At 41.6% G+C, this 20,871-nt stretch overlaps 1 protein-coding gene across 3 annotated transcripts in view; it reads left to right on the top strand.

Annotated features, from left to right (window-relative positions):
• Positions 1–20,488: 20,488 nt before the first annotated feature.
• Positions 20,489–20,871, top strand: part of GLIS1 (GLIS family zinc finger 1) — a 210,791-nt gene continuing 210,408 nt past the window's right edge. For all 3 annotated transcript variants that reach the window (XM_054572456.1, XM_054572450.1, XM_054572443.1), the window contains exon 1: positions 20,489–20,744. In XM_054572456.1, coding sequence (XP_054428431.1) covers positions 20,489–20,744 — 256 coding nt within the window. The remainder of the gene's footprint in view (positions 20,745–20,871) is intronic.

The following is a 20,871-nucleotide window of genomic DNA, read 5'->3' as shown; positions in this document are numbered from 1 at the left end:
CTCTGTAAGATCCCAAGACGCCTCTTTGAAGGGGACTGAGACGTCATTGTCCTATGTACAGTGTTTCTTGTATCTTGTATCTTCAATAATTGTCTCCATTTTTCATAGTATGTGGCTGGAAACTTTCTGGATAGACCTCATATAATTCAAAAAAGAACCACAGAGAAATTCTAGGACAAAAATAGAGTAAGTAGATAGATAGGTTTACTGCAGATTAGACATAGCTAGAAAAAAAGACTTGGAATGTAGGTCAGAAGGAATTATCTAGAATAAAGCATAGAAAGTCAAAAATAATAAATTACAGAAGAAAGCATGAGACAATTTTGAGAAAGTTTATAAGTAATTGGAATTGTGGAAGGAAATGGAGATCTAATGATGCAAAAGCATTTTTGAAGATTTAATACCAAATAACTAAAATTGATGAAACATCAAGCCACAGATTGGAAAAGCTCTGTATACCCTAAATAGATAAAATGTACACTGATGTACATCATAGTAAAAGTGCTAGAAACTAAAAAGTAGCCAGAGGAGAAGGAAGACCACTTTCAAATGAGCAAAACTACAAAGCTCATTTCTCAACAAAAAAAAAAATTGAAGACAATGGAATGGAAATTTCAAAAGGCTGAAAGAAATGTACTAACCTAGAATTCCATACTGAGCATTAATCTACAGAAATGGTAGGGAAATAACATTTCAGCCAAAATAGTATTTCAGGCAGACAAAAGCTGAGAGATTCCATTAACAGAGGAACTAAAGGAACTTTGCAAAGGTAGGGTCCTCCCCACCCCCAGGGAGAAGGATGGACAGAGAAGCATGAGGAGTTAACAAACAAGGTAAATATGACCATTGACTTATGAAACAATGTCTAATGGGGTTTTAACTATACAGAGAAGAAAAGTGCACAATGCAATGATATATATGTCAAGAGTATTTAGGAGTTAAAATATCCTAAGGTCTTTACATTGTGCCGACAATAGACTTTGGTATATTAAAGATGTGCATTGTAACTTAAGGATAACCACTAAAACAATAGTAAAAGTTTCAAACTGAGACAGGAAAAGAATGGGATAACAAAAAGTAAGCAGGAGGGAAAAGAATCTAATGGATAGGACAAAGAAAATGCACATAGTAGGATGTAGATTTAACCTCAAATATATCAGTAATTACATTAAATATAAATGGACTAAAATGTTCTGATTAGAAAAAAAGCGAAGTTCATCAAACCAAATAAGAGAATTCCAACTGTTTGCTGTTAATAAGAGTCACATCTAAAAACATAAGGATAAATGGAAAATGATAGGAAAAAAGCAAACACTAAAAGCTGGTATAGTTGTATTAATTTTTTGACAAAGTATAATTTAAGGCAAAAAGACTTACTAGAAATAAAGAGGGAGCACTTCAAAATAGTAAAAGATGCAATCCATGAGAAAGTTGCTAAATGTTAGTACACCTAATAGGCTCAAAGTACAGTAAAAATGGGCAAGAGATGGACAGACAGTTTAATAAGGAGGGTAGGTATGCAGCACCATTAATTACTAGGCAAATACAAATCTATCCTGAGATAATACTACACACCCATCAGAAGGGCTAAAAATACAGTGACAGGTGTTGAGAATATAGAACTAAAACTCATAACTGCTGGAAGGAATGAGCAAATGGACAATAGTAAAGTTAGACATGCCTAGCTTTGAATCTATATAATGCCACTAATTGGTATATGCCCAAGAGAAATGAGTTTATATGCACACCAAAAGTAATGATTACAAGGATAGTTATAGCAAGGTTTTTCACAATAGCTCCCAAATTGGAGACAATTCAAATATCCATCAATAGAACACGTAAATAAATTGTACTCTACTTTTCCAATGCAATTTTAAATAGCAATCAAAAGAATGAACTGTTCTCTGTAACTATGAATAAAGCTCCTTGACATAAGCAAAAGAAGCCAGACACAAACGAGTATGATTGCATTTACATGCGTTTCAAGAACAAGTTATCACCCTCAGGTTGGTGGTAATGTGAAGAGAGGCCAGCATATTGATTTAGAAGGACATGAGGAAACCTGAGGTACTGGAAATGTTCTATACCTTGATTTGGATTATACACATAAAATATACACATACATATTTGGGTATACACACAAAAATGCATTGAACTGTATATGTAAGATTTATGTACTTTATGAATGTTATACCTAAATAAAATACATGAAGCAAAAATGGGTACTTATGAGGAGAAACAGATAAATCCACAATTATAACAAGATATTTTACACTCAGTAAACTGATAGAACAAGTAGATTTTAGAAATCAGTGAGGATATAGAGTAGATATTTGAGTGACATGATCAGCAAACTTGACCTAAACTTGACATATGTGGATCCCCTAACAACTGAAGAACATGTGTTCTCTTGAAGCTCTCACTGCACATTTATGAGTCTGGTCATGTGTTGGTTCATAAAGCAAGTCTCAACCAATTTCAAAGGATTAAAATCATTTTGCAGGGGTGTCCAACCTTTTGGTGTCTCTGGACCACACTGGAAGAAGAAGAGTTGTCTTGGGCCACACATTAAATACACAAACACTAAAGAAAACTGATGAGCAAAGAAAGGTTTTAAGTAAACTTACGATTTTGTTTTGGGCCACATTCATAGCCATCCTGGGCTGCATGCGACCTGTGGGTCACAGTTGGACGCCCCTGATTTAGAATATGTTTTTAAGGCCATTAGGTAAGGATCAGTTAAAAATGATAATTAGAACATTCTGTATGTTTGGAAATTAAGAAATACATTTAAATTTCCCACAGATTAAAGAAGAAATTGCATAGGTGGGAGTGGGAAACACATTTTTAAAGGAGTGATAATAAAAATCTACATGTGGAAAGTTGTGAGATATAGCTAATGTCAAGCTTAGAGGGAAATTTGTACCTTTAATGCATGTATTAGGAAAACCAATATCAGTGAGCTGAATATTACCACAAAAAGATAGAAAATGAATTTAATTACTTTAGTCTTTACCACTTTATCTTTTCAGTGCACATGTCTTAACATACAATAACCAATCTGCCTGCCCTCACTGGAAACAGTGATCTATGAGTTCTTTGGGTTCAGGGATCATGTTTAATTCTTTATATCCCCAGTGCCTATTAAAGTACCTTGCACACATTTGATACTTGTTTGAACTGAATTCACTTTAGTGCTTTAAGGCTGTTAGAAGCCCAGGGTCTCAAACTCAAGTGTTTACTAAAGCCAGCAGGTGATAGGAGTGAGGCCAACCTGTGACCTACGTCCAGGGAACATAGCAAACTGGAGAGGGCACATGTCCCTCTAAAGGGACGACTGTGCAGCTGCTTGGCCCTAGCTGATTGTTGCTATGGGACAATGCTTGCCTGGTATGTCTAGACCTCCCCATTTGCTTATCATAAAGCAGAAATTCAGATTTTGATATGAAATCTCCATTTTTATAGTGTTGGAAACTAATTAATTAAAATAATAGAGTACATGCCAAACCGAACTACATGGTTCTTTGGCTGCCAGTTTGCAACCTCTGTTCTATTTCACACCTTTAAGAGGTGGGAATATGTTTCATGTCTAAACATCCCAGCCAATAGACTCTTGAGCACCCTCTTCCATGAAGCGTATTTCTGCCTGAAGAAAAGGGTCGTGACTGCTTCCTAATTGGATTTGGGTCATATCTGTAAGAGGTTTGCAGGGTTTTTAAAAGCTGCCTTTGTAGTTGGCTGTTTACCCCAGCTGAATTAGACATGTGTTCCCAAAGATTTTTTCCCCTCTCCTTTTGTTTTAATATTCTTAATGATGCATTCTGACTTTTTCACTCTGTTTTCTACACATTTGTCACCACTTCTGCTTTTGGATCTTCATGCTGGAAAATCTGAGGCTTACATGGAAGATTGATTTTTAATGCCCCTTGTGTTGTTTTTCAGCTGTAACATTTGCATGCAATTATGACATTTTAAAAATAGGAGACTACAGGGCTTAAAAAAAAAAAAAAAAAAGAATCTTCTGGGCGGATGAGCAAATGGAAAGGCCAGGCTTTAATTTTGTTAACATCCCAATTACATCGTGGTAACCCTTGTGACGAGTTCTGTCCCTTGTAATGCAACACCTGGTTTTTGTTCCAGGGACAGGGACCAAGCCTGGCTGACTCAACTCAACCCTTGCTAGATCTTGAAAACATTGGTTGGAAAACTCATGTTTTCCATGGGCCAGCAGAGGTCACTATTTCAAAGTTGTTAAAGGAAACATTGTCTTCAGCCCACACCTCTTTTGCTTGGGGGAGGTTTTATTCATAGTACTGGTGGGAGACTGTTTTGTTTTGTTGTGGTTTTTTTTTTTTTTTTTTTTTTTTGATTCATACTTTTGGTATCTTCTGATGTTCTTTAAAAATCTTTTTTTTTTTTTTTTGAAGGAGATTATCATGGAAGGGCCTAATGAGATGAGCTCTTTTTTTAAAAAATAAAATTATTTATTTATTTGTTTTTAGAGAAAGGGGAAGGGAGGGAGAAAGGGGGAGAAACATCAATGTGTGGTTGCCTCTTGTATACCCCCTTCTGGGGACCTGGTCCACAATCCAGGCATGTGCCCTGACCAGGAATCGAACCAGTGACTCTTTGGTTCACAGGCCAGCACTCAATCCACTGAGCCACACCAGCCAGGACAAAATCAATTGTTTTTATATAGTATGTTTACAAGTGCTGGTGGCTTCAGTAGGCTTCTGTAGATCATTGTCTATGGAAGTGATAACAGCTACTATTTATTGAGTACCTACTGGGTGCTGGTCTCTGCTCCACACTCTATGCACATTATTTTTAATGGCCACTTATCTTCCAGGGTGGTTGTGTAGATTACCTAAATTTTCCAGAAGAGGAACCTGAGGCAGGAGAAGTGAGATGATTTGCCCAAGGGATTCAGATGCAGTAGAGATCTAGCTTTAAGCCAAGCTCTTAATTTCCTTGGGAGCTCTACTTTTTTTTTTTTTTTTTACCCCTCCTCCCCCAAAGAAGTAATAGTTTAGCAGCTTGAAGCAACAGTCACCAAGAATGTATGAGTATGTAGTTTTGAAACAAAACCTTAGCAATAGCTTGCTGTTTTGCCTTTGCAAATTTCAGCCTGTTGTTTTCCTGAAGAAGCTAGACTTCTTAGTCTTCTTTGGAGGTAGGAACTGTGATGTTCTGTCAGGCTTTGTTCCTTCTCCGCATGAAAACAAATATTAGTCACATATTGTCTCTAAAAATGTCTCAAGCTGAAGACCTATTTAGAAGTAAAGTTTACTACAAAGATTTCTTTTTTCATTTTACAAGTTCAACAGAAAAACCTCCTAACTTTGAAAGAAATAGATTGTTTGTGAATGAAAAGATAAATCTGTTTTAGTGGGCTTTTATTTATTCATGTTTTAAAACATGAATAAATCATCAGGATTTTCCATAAAAACTGGAGAGTTATGAGAGGACAGCTGTGTTCATCACCAGATAATGAGTGGTTAATTTGACCCCCCTGTTCTCACTGAAGAGGTCATGTGAGAACAGCAAGAAAAGGCTTTGTATCTTTTGGGCTGCTATAAAAGGACATATGATTCAGGAGGCAGTCTTACAAACTGGCCTGATGTACTGCTGTCTATTAATCTTATTTCTAATTTTTAAATGTTTTGTGGTTGTTATTAACTGTGCTTATTATTATTAGAACAGAAAACCATATTACCCTTTTAGATCTTAGTTAACTAATAAGATAGAGTTGGCTTTTTTTTTTTTGCTGCTGCTGCTGCTGTTGTCAGCAAATATTTAACAAGCTTTCACAGAGAAGGCAGGGTAGCTCCGAGTAACAAAACTTGTGGGGAAGATAGACAATGATATAAACAAATGTGCTGTGGTGGTGAGCACTCTGAAGAACAAGTAGATAGTAGGGTGGGATTTTATTTTAGATACAGTGGTCAGAGAAAGCCTCCCTGATAAAATGGTTTGTTTTGGCCAGAGGCCTGAGTGAGGTAAGAAAGAGCATAAGTAGGTATCTGGGGGCAGAGTTCCCAAAAGGAGAAGGACCCCAAGACCAGAGTGTGCCTGACAAGTTCAAGGGATACCAGTGAGGACAGGGTGGCTGGGCACAGTGGGTGAGGGGGAGAGTGGTAGGTGGGGTCAGAGACATAGGAGGGGACCAGGTCATGTCATCCTGGTAGGCTAAACAAGGACTTTGATCTTACTCTGAGTCAGAGGCAGCCATTGGCAAGTTCTGAGCGAAGGAATAACATGGGCCCACTTATAGTTTTTTTAAAATTGAATTCATTGAGGTTACATTTGTTAATAAAATTACATAGGTTTAAGGCACACAATTCTATAGTACATCACCTGGGTCCACTTATGTTTTAAAAAACTAGGTCTGGGCCTGGTGTGGCTCAGCTCATTGAGTGCAGGACTGCAAAGCAAAGGGTTGCCAGTTCGATTCCTAGTCAGGGCACATGCCTGGGTTGCAGGACAGGTCCCCAGTGAGGGGTGTATGAGAAGTAACCACACATTGATGTTTCTCTCCCTCTCTTTCTTCCACCCTTTCCCTCTCTCTAAAAAATAAATAAAATCTTAAAAAAAAAAAAACCTTTAAAAAAAACCAAACTAACTCTGGCTCTTCTGTGGAAACTAGGCTGGGGAGAGGAGGTGGCAGGTAGGAATGAAAGTAGTCAGGAGGCTACTGCTATAAACCGGGTGAGAGCAGATAGTGACTGGGACCAGCAAGACAGCAGTGAAAGTGATGAGGAACAGACAGGTTTGGGTCTATTATGAAGAAAGAGTGGATGAGACAACCTATTTTTGGGTCTTCTTTTATGTGAAAAATAAATGTTTCACATAAAACATTGTTACTTAAGCCACTATTATTTTGAGCTTTTCAGGTGTGTGCAGTCAAATTTCACTAACCCGTCTTACTTACCCACTATAGACCCATCCCTCTCCCGTCTCAGTAAATGGCTTTTCATCTACCAACTGCTTAGGCCAAAATCCTTGGAGTCAACTTTAATGGCTTGTTTTCTTTCATACTCACAACCATTCCACCAGCAATTCTCAAGAAGGTTATCAGGGGTTCAGGCTCATTCTGCAGAAGCTCTCTACGTACCAGCCCCCAAAGTGTGGTTCTCATCCTCATGGTCCCACATGCCTGCCAGACCTAGACTCATCATATCTGCATTTTGGGCAACAAGAAGAAAGAAGGGAAAATGGTGGCCCTCTCTCTTTTAAAAGGACTTCCTGAAAGTTCACACACTTATTCTTGCCTCTTATTGGCTGAAGTGTACTTATATGCCTACATCTGTCTTCAAGAGAGTTTAGGAAATGTGTTTTAGAGGTTGTGCGTGACCCCAAAATAAAGCTGGGGTGTTGTCACTGGGCCTGTGAATCAATATGAAGATAGGCTGCCAATGTAGTGTCTACTCCAGGGTTTGGAGCTTGATTCTGGAAGAAATGACTGCTAGTCTTGTCTCTGGTACTGTCTAGCTGTATGAGTTTGAACTGAGATTGCATCACTAAATCTCTATGTCAACTGAAAAATAAAAGGACTGAATGATTTGTGAGTTCCATTCTAACTGCAACATTGCATGAGTCTTTGAATTTGTCATATAATAAGGTAAGTATAGTTTTCGTGAAAGGCAAAAAGTCTTGAAGAAATGTTTATGAAAGAAGATGTCAGTTAAATGTCTCAAAACTGATTTTTGTAACTGAAAGATTCATTTCAAACTTATTCACAACTAGAGTACCATTCTTCTATTTTTCCGAATGCTTTCTGCATATAGATACAGATGGTTTTAACATATGCTTGAAAAGAAACATGAATTATGTAATACTAGTCTGTACTGGATAAACTTGATATTTTATAATAAAAGTTTTTAATAAAAATTTAAACAACTATCCCCTTTTTAAAAAGATTTTCTTTCTTTTTAGAGAGAGAGAAAGGGAGGGAGAAAGAAATGGAGAGAAATATTGGTGTGAAAGAGAGACATCAATTGGTTGCATCTCGCTTGTACCCTGGCGGGGGGCTGAACCCAAAACCTATGCACGTGCCCTGGCTTCATGTGCCTTGGCCAGGAATCAAACTGGTAGCATTTTACTTTGCAGAATGATGCCCAACTAACTGAGCCACACCAGTCAGGACAACTATCCCATTTCTTACTCCATATTACATTTGGTATAGCCTCATTTCTCAACTTTTGATCTGTTTAAAAAATTTAGGACATGTGTTCAAATACACGCACTACCACTTATCTCTCATATGCATTCAAGTCTGTGTTTTCATGCAGTGTGCAGTTCACTATTGGGAGTATAATAATACACAATTAGGTATATAATACAACAGACAATGAGTGCCTTGAGAGGGGCCTTGTATGTTCGGTGTTTGGTTGGGAGGAGAAGCGGGCTACATGGGAAAGTGGCCATGTGAGGTGAGCCTTGGAGACTTGGGGGGGCGCGTGTGGGGGTGGTCAGGCACAGAGGCATTTGGGGCGAAAGAAGAGGAGAGTCAGGTGACAGAATATTCCAGTTCAGCTGTAAATGAGGTACAGTGGCCCAATCGAAACATCATGGCATTTAGGGTCTAGTAGACCTATGACTGAACCCTGAATCTGCCACCTGATAGCCAAGACCTTGGGCAAATCACTGAACTGAGCTAGGTCTCATTTTCCTTATCTTCCTTCTCATAAGAGGCAATACTATCCTCTTCATAGGGATATTGTCTGTATTGAATGTGTAAGTTGTGCCATGTGCAGTAATTTATATCAAAGAAACTGCCATAGGACATGGCTCTCTGTGCTTCCATAAATAACAGGCCCCCTTCTCCTATGTGGATAACTGATATGGTCCCTCATAACTTTTTGAGCTGTCAAATCTTACTGTCCTCATTGGTACTATGTGATGTATATTTTATATTGTCTGCTTCTGTTTTCCCACAAATACAGCATTGTGCTGAAAAACCAATTAATGTTTCTATGGAAAAGTAGTTGCATAGTAATGACATTGAGGAAGCGGTATGACTTAGTGGCCTAGCAATTGAGGCATTTTTTTGCTTCCAGAAACCACCATTAAGGATGAGGAATGCCTTGGGCTAACACCCAGGGAAAGTTCCAAACTCAAAAACTGCCAGTCTTCCAGACACCCAGCCTCTTTTTTCCCCTCTTTATTCCCCTTCATTCCCATCACCCAAGCTTGTCAAGTTTACTTCCTAAATAAAGCAGTATTGCAGCCATTTTTCCCCATCTCCACCAACCCCGAGCCTCTGGGCCCAGTCTTCTCAGCATCTCTCTTTGGGATTTCTCCTGACTGTGCTTCTAGCATCCACACTTGCCCCTTTCTCAATCCATTTACCCCCCATAGAACAGTGAGAGTATTTTCAGAACTGATCTGATCATATCAGCCTCCAACCTACAATCCTTCATTGATTTTGGATCCAGCCCTTTAGCTTCCTGGTCTCATTGGGTGCCTTCTCTGCCCTTGCTCTGTGGCTGCAATCCCCCACTCCCACCCCCTCACCCTCCTTTTGCTGCCTGGAAGGGATCTTAGTTCTTCTCATCCCAGGACTTTGGCACGTGCTGTTTCACTTGTTGGAATGCTCTTCCTCAACTCTACAACCAGTCACTTCTTATCCTGTGAGATCTTAATCATCACAACCTCCATCAAGCCTCTGACCCTCCTCCCACTTCACCTCCTCTCACAGCATAGAACATTCCTCCTTCAAGGCCTTTCCTTTGTAAATATGTATTCATTTATATGAATACTTGGTGTCCACCCCCAGATGGAAGAATCATGAATCTCTTGCACCTAAGACAGTGCCTGGGACATGGTAGGTACTCAGTCGACATTGTTGAATCAGGATAAAGGCTACTCTGGGGTACAGACCTTGGTGCTCCCTCCTGCCATTCTGATCTCTCTCAATGAGTTCCTGGAGGACCAGCATATGCTTTAACAGCTCCTTCATGCACTTTGTTAATTTATGCATTCATTCAACCATCTTTTCACCAAGTATGCACTGACAACAGGTACTGTGCTTAGTAATGAGGCTACATTGGCAAATAAAACAATACCTACTCCCAAAGAGTCAAGGACACTCATGAGGCTTTAAGCTGGGAGAGCAGCATGGTTGGATCAGTAATTTAGAAAGATCATCTAGCTGTGGAGAGGAGGATTGGTTGGAGGGGTCGTGCTGGAGGCAGGGAGACCCAGATGAGAAGCCGGCCCGGTGACTCAGATAAGAAAGGATGAGGCCTAATGAAGGCCACAGCTGTGAAGGTAGAGAGAAAAATACATAGGTGAAAAATAAGTGCACTGAAGCAGTAGTCATTAGGGAATGCAAATTTAATGCATGTGGCACTTACAGAAGGATACTTAGGTAGGAAGCTCAGGCCTTGGAGTCTGAATGTGGGTGAAGTGAGAGAAAGGGACCTAGGATAGCCCCTAGGATCCCAGCTTGGTGGTATCATTATTCATGTAAGAGAACACACAGGATGAAGAGGGGAGAAAGGAAGGCGAGGCAGAGGAAGTGAGTTTGATGGAACTTGGTTTCCCAAGCCGCATAACAGTTTCTATTTCTAGAATGATTAACCTGAAGCTTCGTTCAGAAGAGAATCTAATGTTAACAGTAATCAACATGACTCTTTTGTTTGTTAAATTTACATACAGCAAAATCCACAGTGTGCAGATCTCTGAGTTTTGAAAAATATGTAGAATCAAAATACAGAACTGTTTGGTTATGGCCCCTTCTTCCCCTCTCTTCCCTCAATCCCTTTGTAGTCAATTCTTTTCCAGTCCTTAACTTCTGGCAACCATTGATATGTTCTCTATAATTTTGTCTTTTCCAAAACATTGCATACATAGAGTTATGCAATGTGTAGTCTTTGAGTCTGGCTTCTTTTATTTGCCATATTGCATTTGATTCAGCCATGTTGTTATGTATATCTATAGTTAAGTTGATATTCTTGCTGAGCAGTATTCCATTCTGTTGATTTACCACAGTTTATCCCTTCTGCACTTGAGGAACATTTGGTTTCCCATCTTTGAGGATTACAAATAAAGTTCTTTATGTACAAGTTTTTGTATAGACATAGATTTTCATTTCACTAGGGTGAATACTGGGAGTGGGATTGTAGACTTGTAGAGGTTGTATGGTAATTATTATGCTTAACTTTATGGGAAAATATCAAATTGTTTTCCGAAGTGGTTGTACCTTTTTGCGTTTCTACCAGCAATGTTTGAGAGTTACAATTACTCCACATTCTTGCCAGTATTTGACAGTTTTTTATTTTTAAAATTTAACCTCTCTAATAGATATGTAGTGGCATCTCAATATGCTTTAAATTTGCATTTCCTAATGACTAATGCTGCTGCACATCTTTTTGTGTACTTATTTTTTATCTGCATATTTTTTGGGGGTAAAGTTTCTGTCCAAATCTCTTGCCCATTTAAAAACTTTGATTGTTTTCTTTTTATCAAGTTGTAAAAAGTCTTTATATATTCTGAATACAAGTCACTTGTTCGATATATGATTTGCAAAAGTATTTTCTCCCAGTTTTTTCGTTTTCTTAACAGTCAGTGTCTTTTTAAAATAAATTTATGTGTTTAATCTTAGAGAGAGGGGAAGGGAGGAAGAAAGAGAGGGAGAGATACATTGATGTGTGAGAGAAATATCGATCAGTTGCCTTTTGCAAATGCCCTGACTGGGGACTGGGCCCCAACTCAGGCATGTGCCCTGACTGGGAACTGAACCAGTGACCTTTGGCTTTGCAGGATGATGCCCAACCAGCTGAGCTACAGTGGTCAGGGCACAGTCAGTGTCTTTTGCAGAGAAAAATTTTTAATTTTTGATGAAATCCAATTTAACAATTTTTTTTATGGATTGTGCTTTTGGTAGCATATTTAATTTCTCTTTAACTAACCCAAAGTCACAAAGATGTTCTTTTAGGCTTTTTTTGGTAGAAGGTGTAGGTTTGCATTTTTAACCATTTTGAGTTAATTTTTGTATAACATGTGAAGTATAGGTCAAAGTTCTCTTTTTTTTTGCATATGTATGGGCAGCTGTTCTAGTACCATTTGCTGACAGATGTAACTTTGACAAAATCTATTGGCCATATGTGGGTTTCTATATATTATGGAACATTCTGTTCCATATGTTTATATCCTTTCACAAACATCACACTGTCTTGATTACTGTAGTTTTACAGTGAATTTTATTTTTATTTTTTTATCCTCACTCGAATTTTTCATTGCTTTTAGGAGAGGGAGGACTTTTAGGAGAGGGAGAAAAGGGAGAGATGAAGGGAGAGAGAGAAGTATCGATGCAAGAGAGAAACATCAATTGGTTGCCTCTTGTAAGTGCTCAGACCAGGGATCCTGCACACTAGAACTGGGGATTTAACACACAGCCTTTTGGTCAAGGGACAATGTTCCAACCAACTGTGCCACTGTGCCAGTGTGGCCAGGGTGTGGTGCTTTACTGTGATTTTTCTTTTTTAAAGATTTAAAAAATCTTTTTAAATCTTTATTTTTTAGAGACAGGAAGGGAGAGAGAAAGAAAGGAAGAGAAACATCAATGTGTAGTTGCCTCTCACTTGCCCCCTACTAGGGAGACCTGGCCCATAACCCAGGCCCATGCCCTGACTGGGAATTGAACTGGCAGCTCTTTGGTTCACAGGCCAACACTCAATCCACTGAGCTACACCAGCCAGGGCTACTGTGAGTTATAAAACTCAAGCATTGAGTCTTCCAACTCATTCTTTTTCAAACTTCTTTTTGTATATTCTAGTTCCTTTATAAATTGGAGAATCTGTTGGCTTCTTTTGAAAAAAATCTGCTGGGATTTTATTGAAGTTGTGTTGCACTTACAGATTAATTTGGGAAAAGTTGACATCTTAATAATTTTCAGTCTTCTAAACTATGAACATGATACTCTGCTTCATTTATTCAGATCTTTGATTTCTTTCATCAGAGCTTTCTTATTTTCAGCATATAGAGTCTGCACATATTTTTTAGATTTATATCTAACTATATCATTTTTAAATGCTGTTATAAATGGTACTAAAAATTTTAAGATTTATAATGGTTAATTGCTAGTATATAGAAGTACAATGGATTTTTAAATATTAACCTTGTATCCTGCAATCTTGATAAAATCATTGATTAGTTCCAGGAGCTTTTGGGGCGGGGGGAGTAGATTTCATGGAATTTTCCACAGAGATGATCATGTGGCCTGTCAATAGAGAGTTTTATTCCTTCCTTTCCAACCTGTATGTCTTTTCTTTTTTTTTTCTTGCCTTACTGCACTTGCTAGGACTTCTGGAGTGATGTTTAAATAGAATGTGAAAGCAGATATCCTTACCTTGTTCTTCATCTTAGGGGAAAAGCTTGCCATTTTCACCACTAAGTGTAGGGTAGATGTGTGTTGTTAGCTGGCTTTTGTTTTTGTAGATGCTCTTTATCTTGTTAAGAAAGTTCCTTTCTATTCCTAGTTTAGGTTGGTTCTTATTCTCTACTCATACATGAAATTTTATCTCAAACATCTTTACTGGATTTTTGTGCCCATGTTTCATACTTGGATTCTTTGGGTTCTTGTTTGTTTGTTTTGTTCTGTTTTACAAAAGAGCATCTTTGACTTATAAGATAAACTCTAGAAATGGTGGGAGAATAAGTTGGGTATTTCATTAATCATCATTGTTGCCGCTCATTTTCTGGTTGATTTTATCTTTGTCCACCTTTTATTTGAGTCTGTACAAGTCTTGATGGGTCAGGTACTATCATATTTATTTGGCAGGTGAAGTACTGAGGAACCAGGGTTGGTGACTTGTTCATGTCCCTCAGTTTGATAATATCAGAGTCGCAACCATTATAAAAGTCATTCTATGGAGTTCCCTCAATGAAAGCCCTGAAATTCAGTGAAGGAAGCCCAGGCTTTGGAATCAGGTAGGCAATCTTTTTAATTTTCATTAAATTAAATTATTTTATTGCAGTGAAATTCACATAACAAAAAATTAACCATTTAAAAGTAGGCAATTCAGTGGCATTTAGTATTCACAAAATGTTGTGCAACCACTGTCTCTAACTCCCCCCAATTTTACATTTCCTATAGGAAATCTATACCCGTTAAATGGATGCTCCTTCTTGGTCCCTCCCCTAGTCCCTGGCAACTGCCAGGCTGCTTTCTGTTTCTATGGCTTTATCTATTAAGGAAAGCCCATATAAGTGGAACCATACAGTATGTGAACCTTTGTGCCTAGCTTCTTTTACTCAGCATGATGTTTTTGAGGTTCGTCCATGTTATAGCATGTATCAGTACTTCATTCCTTTTCTTTTTAATGATTTTATTTATTTTTAGAGAAGGGAAGGGAGGAAGAGAGGGAAAGAAACATCAATGTGTGGTTGCCTCTTACATGCCCCCTACTGGAGACCTGGTCCGCAACCCAGGCCTGTGCCCTAGACTGGGAATCGAACCGGTACCCCTTTGGTTCTCAGGCTGGCACACAATCCACAGAGCCACACTAGCTGGGGCACTTCAATCGTTTTTTATGGCTGAAAAATATTCCTTTAGATATGTATACCAAAATCTGTTCATCCATTCATCCACTGGCGAACATATGGACTGTTTCCACAGCAATGTTCTTTCAGTATATACCTAGGAGAAGAATAGCTGGGTCATATGGTAATTCTAGGTTTAATGTTTTGAGGAACCATCAAACTGTTTTCTACCGTGGCTGAACCATTTTATATTCCTACCAGAAATGTATGAGGGTTCCAATTTTTTCACATCCTTGCCAACACTTACTATTTTCTGTCTTTTTAAAAATTATAGCCATACTAGTGGGTGTGAAATAACATCTCATTGTAGTTTTGATTTGCACTTCCCTATTGACTAATAATGTTGAGAATCTTTTCATGTACTTGTGGCCATTTGTATATCTTCTTTGGAGAAGTGTCTATTTAAGCCCCTTGTCCATTTTTTGACTAGGTTGTTTGTCTTTTTGTTGTTGGGTTATAAGAGTAGTATATGTTCTGAATACTAGAACCTTATAAGATGTATGCTTTGCAATTATTTTCTACCATTCTGTAGGTTATCTTTTCACTATCTTCACAACGTTCTTTGATGCACAAAAGTTTTTAATTTTGATGAAGTCCTATTTTTTCTTTTGTTGCTTGTGTTTTTGGTGTCACATCTAAGAATCTATTGACAAATCCAAGATCACAAAGATTACCCTATGTTTTCTTTTTCTGGTTATGGTTTTTAGCTCTTGTTTTTAGAAAGTTGATCCATTTTTAGTTATTTTTTTGTATATGGTATGACATAGGGGTCCAACTTCATCTAACTGTGGATATCCAGTTATCTTTTTACCATTTGCCGAAGAGATTATTCTTTCCTCAGTGAGTAGTCTTGGCAGTCTTACCAAAATTTAGTTGGCCATAGATGTATGGAAGGCTGACATCCCTGACTGAGAACTTTGGCAAATCACTTGATTTTGAACTTTTATTTTCTCTCCTATAAGATGAGGGAGATGACCTCTTTCTCTCAGGATGTCAGGATAAAATGAGATCACATATAGAGAGTGTAGGCCATACTACTTGGCGTAAAATAGGTTCCCCAATGAATGTTAATTCTTTCCATGCTGCACGAAGTAGGGCAGGGTAAGCGATATAACATCCATCACCCCTGTTTCTTTTCTTTCCTCATGTCTCCAGGTCACGGAAGACACTAGACATGCAGAAATGTCTATTTTTGACATTTTCACAATGGTATGGGGACAGAACATGATAGGGTAAAAAAGTAGTTAGCTAGAAATTCAGGCAAGCAAATGAAGAACTGGCCAGTCTTTAATAATCCAATCAGCACTCAATAAACATTTATGTAGTGCTGACTTTGTGCTAGAATCTGTTCTAGGTTATGAAGTTACAAATACAAAAGGCTGCCTCTGCTTTTAGAGAGCTCTTAGTCTAGAAGGAGAGACAAACTGTTAAAAAAGTAGTTATAAAACTGTATAAGAAGTTCTGAGATAGAATGAAGCAGAGATTGCTGTGAGAGTATGTAGGAAGAAAATAATTCCAGCTAGTGGGTTCAGGGAAAGCTTCTTTTAAAAAGTGACAGGTAGAGCTAGGTATTAGATGATTCATAGAGAGGAGGATGAAGATGGATGAAAGGGAAAATTGTTAATATAGGAAACATCCTATACAAAGCTATGAAGGCTTGAATATATGTTCTGGCATCTAGAAGATGCAAAGTATTCTAGGGTGCTTGGAACATAGGCTTGGGCTAAGTGTAGGGTGAGAAAATGATTTGACTTTATTTAGATGGCTATTGGGATCATTGGCTTAAACAGGGAAGTGACATTATGGTCAGATCTATGGTTTAGAGATTAATAGGGAGACCAGTATGGAAAATGAATGATAGGGAATAAGATGAGGCTGGAGGTGGGAAGAAGAGTTGGGAAGAAATGTAGTAGAGAAGAGAAAGAGGAAGGGGCTCAGTAAATGGATTTATGGCACATCAGATATGGGAGTGTTGGTGTGCAGGGGCCTTGGATGATTCTCAGATTTCTGATTTGGGGACCTTGACCATGGGGCCGTTCACCCAAGTAGAGACATTGGATCGGGAGCAAAATCAGAGAAAAAGACATGATGTTTGCTTTTGCAGATGGATCCAGATGGAGATATCCAGTAGACACACAGCATGTGGGACTGGAGAGCAAAAGACAGTTGAGCTGGAACATGAGTGTGTGATAAAAGCACACATTATTGCCTGGTCTACTAAAGGGAGAAGTGGATTTTATTTGTTTTGCTTTGTCTTGTTCTTGACAATTAAAATATTAATAAGTTTTATTTTAATTCCAGAAGTATAAAGAAAAATATAGCTCATAATTCTACTACTTAAATAACCCCTGTTGAAAGGGAGGGAGGATAGTATATACTGACAAAAAGTACACAAAGTTCAGAAAAGTATAAAATGAAAAGTACAGGCTTCCCCCAGTCCTCTAGTCCATTAACTGGTGTTAACACTTTCTTGTGTTTCCTTCTAGGGAATCAAAATGCATATACTCACTGGATTCTGTATATCCCCAAAGGGTCCTGCGATACACAGTTCTTAAGAAGCCCATTTTATTGAGCAGGTTAACTTTCTTATTGCTTTGTCAGGCTTCACAAACCTATCTCTCCTGGTGGGGCAGGTGTGTGCATTGTTCACTGGGGAGAAACAGGATCTTCATATCCCTAGCTCAGGTATGGGGGCTGGCTCAGGGTAGGTGCTCAGTAAAGAATAACTGAATGAGCTGTTGCTGCATCTTGGAAACTTGGAGGCCTTTACCTGTAGTTCCAGTTGTTAAGTGACTTATTCTGCAAATGTTTTCAGAGTCCTGACTAAGTGTCCAGTGCTGTGAGTGTATGCGTGTGGCAAGGGAGGAAGGGCAGAGGATTCAGCTCCTGGACTCACTGGAGGGTAGAACGGGAAAGGCCAGTGATCTTCCATTTTCTCACTTTTTGAGGGGTAAACTGAGGTCCAAGCAGAAGTTATGATTTGCCTTAAGCTACAAGGACTTGAATGATTCATAGGAGTTTGAAGATGGACAAGAAGGAAAAGTGCCAGTGTAGGACACATTGTATACAAAGCTATGAAGTTTATGAGCCAGCACTGGAACTTCAGAATGGTGGAAGCGGGGAGAGGGAGGAGCACCTGGTGACATGTTGGAGGGCCTGGTAAGCTACTCTTGCTTCTTTCTACCCCTTCCCCTCCTGCCACAGAAGTAGCAACAATCCCTAACTCTAACCCCCCAGACAGAAGCAAGATATTTCAGATGCCCAGATGCCTTGGCCCTTGGCCTGTGCATAATGGGTGGGGTTGATTGATACCTTGTACCTATTAGAGGCCTCATGGCTCCTATGAGAGGAAGAGGACTGGACTGGGAGTCTGGAGGCCTGGATTCCAGCACTGGCTTTGCCACACCTATCCTACTGCTCTGTGTGAGTCACATCCTCTATCCTCCGAATGTGGGGTGGGCCTAACCCAACTTCCAAGGTCCTTCCTATCATTATGGCTCTCTAAGGTAAGATGCTATATTTAATTAATTATAGGAAATCCGATTTTAGGATTCTGTGGTTCTAAAATCCTGGTTTTTGAAGACTCTGGGAATGCTACTTAAGGTATATTATGCTACAGAATCCTATGTTGTGAGACCTGTCCATATACATTTTTCAATTTGCGATCAGGGACATACAGACCAGGCCCCTCCCTTCAAAGAGTGTGAAGCCAGACAGGACATTGGAGCCCTCCCAAGTGACCGGCAAAGAGTGCAGAGGAGGCAGGTCAGGAAAAAATGCAGGGACCATCTCAGAGGCCTCCCTCCACACTCCAATAGCCTTGGCAGACATGCTGGGTCTGGCTGAATAACCCTGTTTTTCACAGGAGGAAACTGAGGCTCAGCAAAGGGAACTGAGTCACTGCTTCCAGTCGTCCTGAAGTCTTGTTCTTTGTCCAGTGTTCTTTCTACAGATTGGGCAAGGCTCCCTAAGAAACTGCTGCCTTTGAGAGGAGCCCAGAATGCAGGGGAACCGGGTTTCAGGCTCTGGAGGAACTTAAAACAAATGCGTCTCAACCCCCAGGGCTGTAAACCTTTCCTAGGAGCTCGCTAAAATTCTAGGCACTGGGGTTCCCAAACCCAGACGGATTCACAGATTCAACTGGAGTATTTTTCTAGTTGGGACCCCCAATTCTGTTTTTGTTTGTTTGCCTTTTTTCCTTGGAGTCTGAGACCCTCTAGCCAGGGATTTTTTTTTTCCCGGTGAGAAACACCACAAAAACAGAAAGTAAGAAATGATCTGAGAGCTCGGTTCAGGTCCCAATTTTGCTTCTAACTTGCTGTGAAATCGGTGCGAGCTCTCGAGTGAGTGGGTTGGGTTCTGCCAGAAAACTTTCAAAGAGCTATTACATCTCTTACCTCCTTCTTATGTTTCACCCTTCCCGTTTGTGCAAAAAACTGACCAGGACAGGGGAAGGGTCTTGCCCCGGCCACTAGGAGAGACGGAGGCAGAGCCGGGTTGAGCCAGTTCTGACGCCCAATTCTCTTCACCGCCCAGGCCGGGCCAGTCCCAACGACAGAGGCTAGACTCTGTCACCCGTGGCGCCGCCCCACGGGCCTGGCCCACTCTCTGGCGGCAGGGCGGCGGGCAGAGCTGGGCTCTAGTTGCTACGGCCTGTCAAATGCTCCGTGGAGCCCCGCCCAGGCCCCCCAGGCGAGGAGGCCCCACCCTCGCGCCACGATTGGTCTTAGCGGGGCGGCCTCAACGAGCCAGTGGCCAGAGTGGCTGTCTGGCAGACCTTCGCCCCGCCCCCACCCCCACCCCTCGGGTGCCGCCCCGCAGGACGCTGCGCGGCTGCAGCGGCGGCTGCGGGGGTTGCGGCGCCAGTGGAGGCGCGGCGAGCCGTGAGCCCCGCGAGCTGCTGCGCGGGTGCGAGGTGAGAGGAGGCGCGGCCCATGGCGCGGGGAGGGGGCAAGCGCCTGGGCCGGAGATCCAGGGGCTGCTGTCCCAGCGACGCTCAAATCTGGAGATTTGGGGTGGCGCGGGTAGCACCAAGGGGGAAAGGAGAGTTTGGGGGTTCCCGGGCCCTTGTTCCAGGAGGTTCTGTGGAGGGGGACACAGCGCGCGCGTGTGTGTAGAGTCTGAGACAGTGCGGCTGCTAGTATTGCTCAGTGTCTGAGAGGATGAATGAGAGAGTAGTTTGTGTGGTACGTTGTGTCCCCGAATGTTCAGTTGCAGGGGTGTGTGGTGTGCGTGGGAGTGTGTGTGCGTGGGCGCTAATGACTGCAGGTTTGTGAGCGCGATGGGTTCAGTTTCTCGGCTGCGCGTAGGAGTGTGCGAATCTCAGTGTGCCTGTGATGGGTTTGCCTCAACGGGAGTGAGCGCCCGTCCTTGAACTCCCATCCGGACTCCGAATTTTACAGCTTGGTTGGTGGTGGGTGAACCTCCGAGGGTCTGCGCCAGGACCCGTGGATGCGCAGTCCACGAGCCCTGCGCACGGCCTTGTCCCGGAACGCCCCCGAGGCCAGAGCCCTGCCCCAGGATTCCTCTTTGTCGCCCACTCCCTGTCTCACCCGGTCCCGCAAAGGCGCTCTCTTTTCTCCAGGCCTCAGTTTCCCCATTCGTCTCAGGAGGGCTGGTGTCGGTGGGGGTGAATTTAGGTGTGAGGTGTAGGGACAACGGAGAATAGTCTGTGGCGGCTGCCAGGTGGGACCCTCTATTCTCTAGGGAAGAAAGTGCGAGCCGCTGCTGCTTGGGATCGGGTGGCTTTGTCAAGTTAGGCATAGTGTGTGGCGCTAGCCCATTTTACAGGGAGGAATAAACCGAGGGGTGGTGGTAACCTGCCCAAACCTCTGCCTCAGGACGAGATGGGAGCCGCTCCCCTCATTCTAACGCTCTTGTGCTGTCTCCTCTCCCCAAGGAGCCCGGCGTGACCCCTATCTGTGCGCCCCGCTCTGGCGCCATGCACTGCGAGGTGGCCGAAGCGCACTCAGACAAGAGGCCCAAGGAGGCACCCAGCGCTCCCGGTCCCGGCCGTGGGCCGGCAGGCCTCGGCGCGCACATGGCCTTCAGGGTCACCGTGAGCGGTGGTGGCTGTGGGGATGTGGACCCTCGTGACCTGCTGCCCCGGCCGACAGTGCCACCGCCTCGCGCCCACGACCTCCTCCGGCCCCGGAGCCCCCGAGACTACGGTCAGTCTAAGGCTGCCGCCGGGAAGGGTAAGTCTGGCCCTGCTAACGTGCGGGGCTGCGAGTGTGGAGATTCGGGCTGCCTGGCGTTGCCACCGCACGCCTTTGTAGGAATCCTCCCAAGAACTTGGTGGCACTTCCTCCGAGGTCATCAGTG

The sequence above is a fragment of the Pteronotus mesoamericanus genome, unplaced genomic scaffold, assembly GCF_021234165.1.
Source record: "Pteronotus mesoamericanus isolate MK-2021 breed Mesoamerican mustached bat unplaced genomic scaffold, CSHL_Meso_final contig_105, whole genome shotgun sequence".
Taxonomy (NCBI): domain Eukaryota; kingdom Metazoa; phylum Chordata; class Mammalia; order Chiroptera; family Mormoopidae; genus Pteronotus; species Pteronotus mesoamericanus.
This window is presented reverse-complemented; position numbering and strand designations above follow the sequence as displayed.